Genomic DNA, 4,327 nt, shown 5'->3' with positions numbered 1-4,327 from the left:
TAAAAATACACTAGCAGATACAAAGAAAAACTACACAATTTTGACCATTATAAAAATGCAATTTTTGTCCGAATTTTAACCCACAAGAAAGAAGTAGTATCGATATAATCCACCATTGATGTTGTTGTCATTAACTACTTACTACTAAACATCGTATCATTTATCGTCCGCCATACAACCAACACGTAGCTACTAAAATCGCCTCATCACTAACAATAGTAAAATTAATCGCAATCCACAAGCATTTAATTCCTACCTATACCTAACCACATGTTAGATAAAAGTGTGTGAGGGTCATGGTTGGGACATAATTCGTTATGTAAGAACATGAATAAAAAACTACACCACCCCTTGCCTAATTCACCATGGTTCCCATGGATTAAACCATGACAACCATGGTCCTAGTTCCATTTTTCAAGATTTCATTTCATCTTTCTTTAGACAAAAATAAATTAAAATAAATAGGGATAGTGGTTTTAGTGTCATGACCATACCCTTAGGGTAATAGTTTTAGATGGTAGATTAGAGGTGAGTGACATGACGATGACATCAAGGGTCATGGTGGTCATAAAGGTCATGACCACACCATATATAGCCTTATATATTATATATTATATATAAATAATAAATGATTAAATGCAACTAAAACCTTAATAAGATTAAAACTACCATAAGATTAGAACTACCAAACCCTTTCCAAAATCCCCAAATTTCTTAACCCTAAATTCTCAATTTTGCCCCAGTTTTAATCAATTTTCAAAATTGAGCACCAGTTCCTTCATCATCTTGTGCACAGTCACCGATGATGCACACCTGTACCTCCTCTTATCCGCAACTTTGAATAATTTTGTTTCAATACGCATATACATATAATATTATAACGAGATACATGTTGATGTTATCTTGATCACATTTTCAACTTGACTTCTGATCTACTTTCAGATCCCATACCTTCATCGTCATTTCAATCTTTAAAGGACCCACCTTTCTATTCAATTCATCAATACTTTCACACCCTTCAACACAATTTTGAATTTCCAGTTGCAATTAGGGTTTGTTCTTCCCCAATTTCGCAGTTTTCGTCAATCTTTGCGGTTGATTTCACTCTGATTAAGGTCAGCTATTGTTAATCTTCATTTAATTTCGTTGAATTTAACAATTTAGGGCTTAATTTGAAGATTAGGGCTTGATTTGAAAATTAGGGTTTGATTTGAAAATTGGGGGAAAATATTGTGAATTAGGGTTTTGATTAGAAAGTTGAAATTTGCACTTTAGAAATGGATATAAGTAGTGAAGCGGCGGTTGATCGGTTTTTAATCGGACCGACAACCTTGTTTGGCAGAACGATTGCTTTTAGGGTGTTGTTATGCAAATCAATTGCACATTTGAGGCATCAGATTGTACACGTGTTGTTGGATTACCTACATAGGATTAGAACAAGTGTTTCCGACATTGGTAGACCTGTTGTATCATGGTTGCACCCTAGGAACCCTCAAGGGATATTGTTGTTGGTGACATTGATAGCGTTTTTGTTAAAACGGTACACGAATGTGAAGTTAAAAGCCGAAATGGCGTATAGAAGGAAGTTTTGGAGGAACATGATGAGGGCTGCGTTAACGTATGAAGAATGGGCCCACGCTGCTAAAATGTTGGATAAAGAAACGCCTAAGTTGAATGAGCATGATCTTTACGATGTAGAACTTGTTAGGAATAAACTTCAGGAGCTTAGACATAGGCGTCAAGAGTGTTCGCTTAGAGATATTATTTTTTGTATGCGTGCGGATTTGATTAGAAATCTTGGAAACATGTGTAATCCCGAGCTTCATAAAGGTAGGCATCAAGTCCCGAAGCTGATTAAAGAGTATATCGATGAGGTTTCAATGCAATTAAGAATGGTTTGTGATTCGGATTCTGACGAGCTTCTTTTAGAAGAGAAGCTCGCGTTTATGCATGAAACTCGGCATGCGTTTGGTAGAACCGCTTTGCTTTTAAGTGGTGGTGCGTCACTTGGATCGTTTCATGTGGGTGTGGTGAAAACTTTAGTAGAACATAAACTTTTGCCTAGAATAATCGCGGGGTCGAGCGTGGGGTCCATAATGTGTTCGGTTGTCGCTACCAGATCATGGCCCGAACTTCAAAGTTTCTTCGAGGATTCGTGGTATTCGTTGCAATTCTTCGATCAAATGGGGGGAATTTTCAATGTTTTCAAAAGGGTTATGACGCAAGGAGCGCTTCACGACATTAGACATTTACAAGTTCTGTTACGAAACTTAACAAATAATCTTACGTTTCAAGAAGCTTACGATATGACGGGCCGTGTTCTTGGTATAACCGTATGTTCCCCAAGAAAACACGAGCCGCCAAGATGTTTAAACTACTTGACTTCACCTCACGTGGTTATATGGAGCGCGGTTACCGCTTCTTGTGCGTTCCCTGGCCTTTTTGAAGCTCAAGAACTTATGGCAAAGGATAGAAGCGGTGAAATTGTACCGTATCACCCGCCTTTTCATTGGGGCCCCGAGGAAGCTACTGGCACGTCTGTCAGGCGTTGGAGGGACGGTAGTTTGGAGATTGATTTGCCCATGATTCAGTTGAAAGAGCTTTTTAATGTAAATCATTTTATCGTTAGTCAAGCAAATCCACATATCGCGCCTTTACTCCGGTTTAAAGAGTTCGTGAGAGCTTACGGGGGCAATTTTGCCGCAAAGGTACATTCCTGCAAATCTATACTGTTAAAATTTGTGCTTTTTTATATTTTCTTTTTTTTTTAAATATTATATGATCTTGTTGTAGCTTGCACATCTTGTCGAAATGGAAGTGAAACACCGATGCAATCAAGTTCTGGAACTCGGTTTTCCGTTAGGAGGACTTGCAAAGCTATTTGCTCAAGATTGGGAGGGCGATGTTACCGTCGTTATGCCTGCAACGTTAGCTCAGGTGAGTTATTTTGCTTGCGTTCAGTTTGGTTCCAATCGTTTGTTATGAAAGTGTAAGTAACTCGATTTTATGTTTCTGTTACCAGTACTCGAAGATCATACAAAATCCGTCTCATTTGGAGCTTCAAAAAGCCGCCAATCAAGGCCGAAGATGCACATGGGAGAAGCTTTCTGCCATAAAAGCCAATTGCGGGATCGAGCTCGCGCTTGACGAGTGTGTCGCGATTCTAAACCACATGCGTAGGTTGAAACGAAGCGCCGAACGCGCGGCTGCGGCTTCTCACGGTGGATCAAACAGTGTCCGGTTTAACGCATCGAAACGAATACCGTCGTGGAACTGTATAGCACGAGAGAATTCAACAGGATCTCTAGAAGAAGATCTAGCAGACGCCACCCTCCACTACGGCGGTCGTAACTGGCGGCACCACCGCATACACGACGGGAGCGATAGCGAGTCAGAGAGTGCGGAGTTGAATACGTGGACGAGATCTGGTGGGCCGTTGATGAGAACGACTTCTGCGGATCAGTTCGTCGAGTTCGTTCAGAACCTAGATACGGACTCGAAAATGAACAAGGCGCTCAGGAGTTTCCAAAACTTGCGTGTGGTACCGCCTGAGAGAAGTTCGGATCCCGAAGCCGATCAACGGGAAAACACCCCTAACAACCGGGTCCATACCAGTAGTAGTAGTGGTAGCATCACGGTGGCTGCAGGCGATCTTCTTCAGCCGGAGAGGATACATAACGGGATTGTGTTTAATGTGGTGAGGAAAGGAGACGTGACACCGTCTAACAGAAGCCATGACTCGGAATACAACTCACCGTCTCACTCGGTTGCTGAGTGTGTGCAGCTTGACTCGCCGGAGAAGGACTTGGATGCTAGCTCGAATTCGGAATGTGGGCCTGTAGATGATGAGGATGGTGATCACAAAACCGGTGTTGATGTGAAGGACTAGTGGCTCCTTGTGCTCATGTTGAGTTTAGTTTACCCGGTTGAGTTGACTCGGAATAGGTCTAGTAAGCAATGAATTGTAGACATAAACGGTCTGTTGTATTGTATGGTTGATATCCAGCAAATTGAAGTGGAATCACTATTCCACTCCACCATTTCATGCATATCTCTATCATATAATAATAATTGTTAATAATGTTTTTTTTATGTAAAGTATATATTCTTCTAGAGAAACTTTCATCTAGTCTCTAAAAACCACATATTGTAAGTGTCCATACGTAAAAAAATAAAAAGGGCAGTTTTCCCTTATTTTATTGATATATTTATTTAAATATTATTAAATAATGATGATGATACTTGATAATTTATTAAGTTGTATAATTGATAAGGTAAAAGTAATTTTACTTGTTTTATATAAATGTATCAATTTGGAACTTTTTAT

At 39.9% G+C, this 4,327-nt stretch overlaps 1 protein-coding gene across 1 annotated transcript; it reads left to right on the top strand.

Moving 5' to 3' along the window:
• The first annotated feature begins 696 nt into the window (after positions 1-696).
• Positions 697-4,098, top strand: LOC110866551 (triacylglycerol lipase SDP1). Its single transcript, XM_022115698.2, has 3 exons — positions 697-2,708; positions 2,794-2,937; positions 3,023-4,098. The coding sequence occupies exons 1-3, from the start codon at positions 1,278-1,280 to the stop codon at positions 3,887-3,889; spliced, it is 2,442 nt and encodes an 813-aa protein (XP_021971390.1). The 5' UTR covers positions 697-1,277; the 3' UTR covers positions 3,890-4,098.
• The last annotated feature ends 229 nt before the right edge of the window (positions 4,099-4,327 follow it).

Source organism: Helianthus annuus, chromosome 1 (genome assembly GCF_002127325.2).
Source record: "Helianthus annuus cultivar XRQ/B chromosome 1, HanXRQr2.0-SUNRISE, whole genome shotgun sequence".
Lineage (NCBI taxonomy): Eukaryota > Viridiplantae > Streptophyta > Magnoliopsida > Asterales > Asteraceae > Helianthus > Helianthus annuus.
This window is presented reverse-complemented; position numbering and strand designations above follow the sequence as displayed.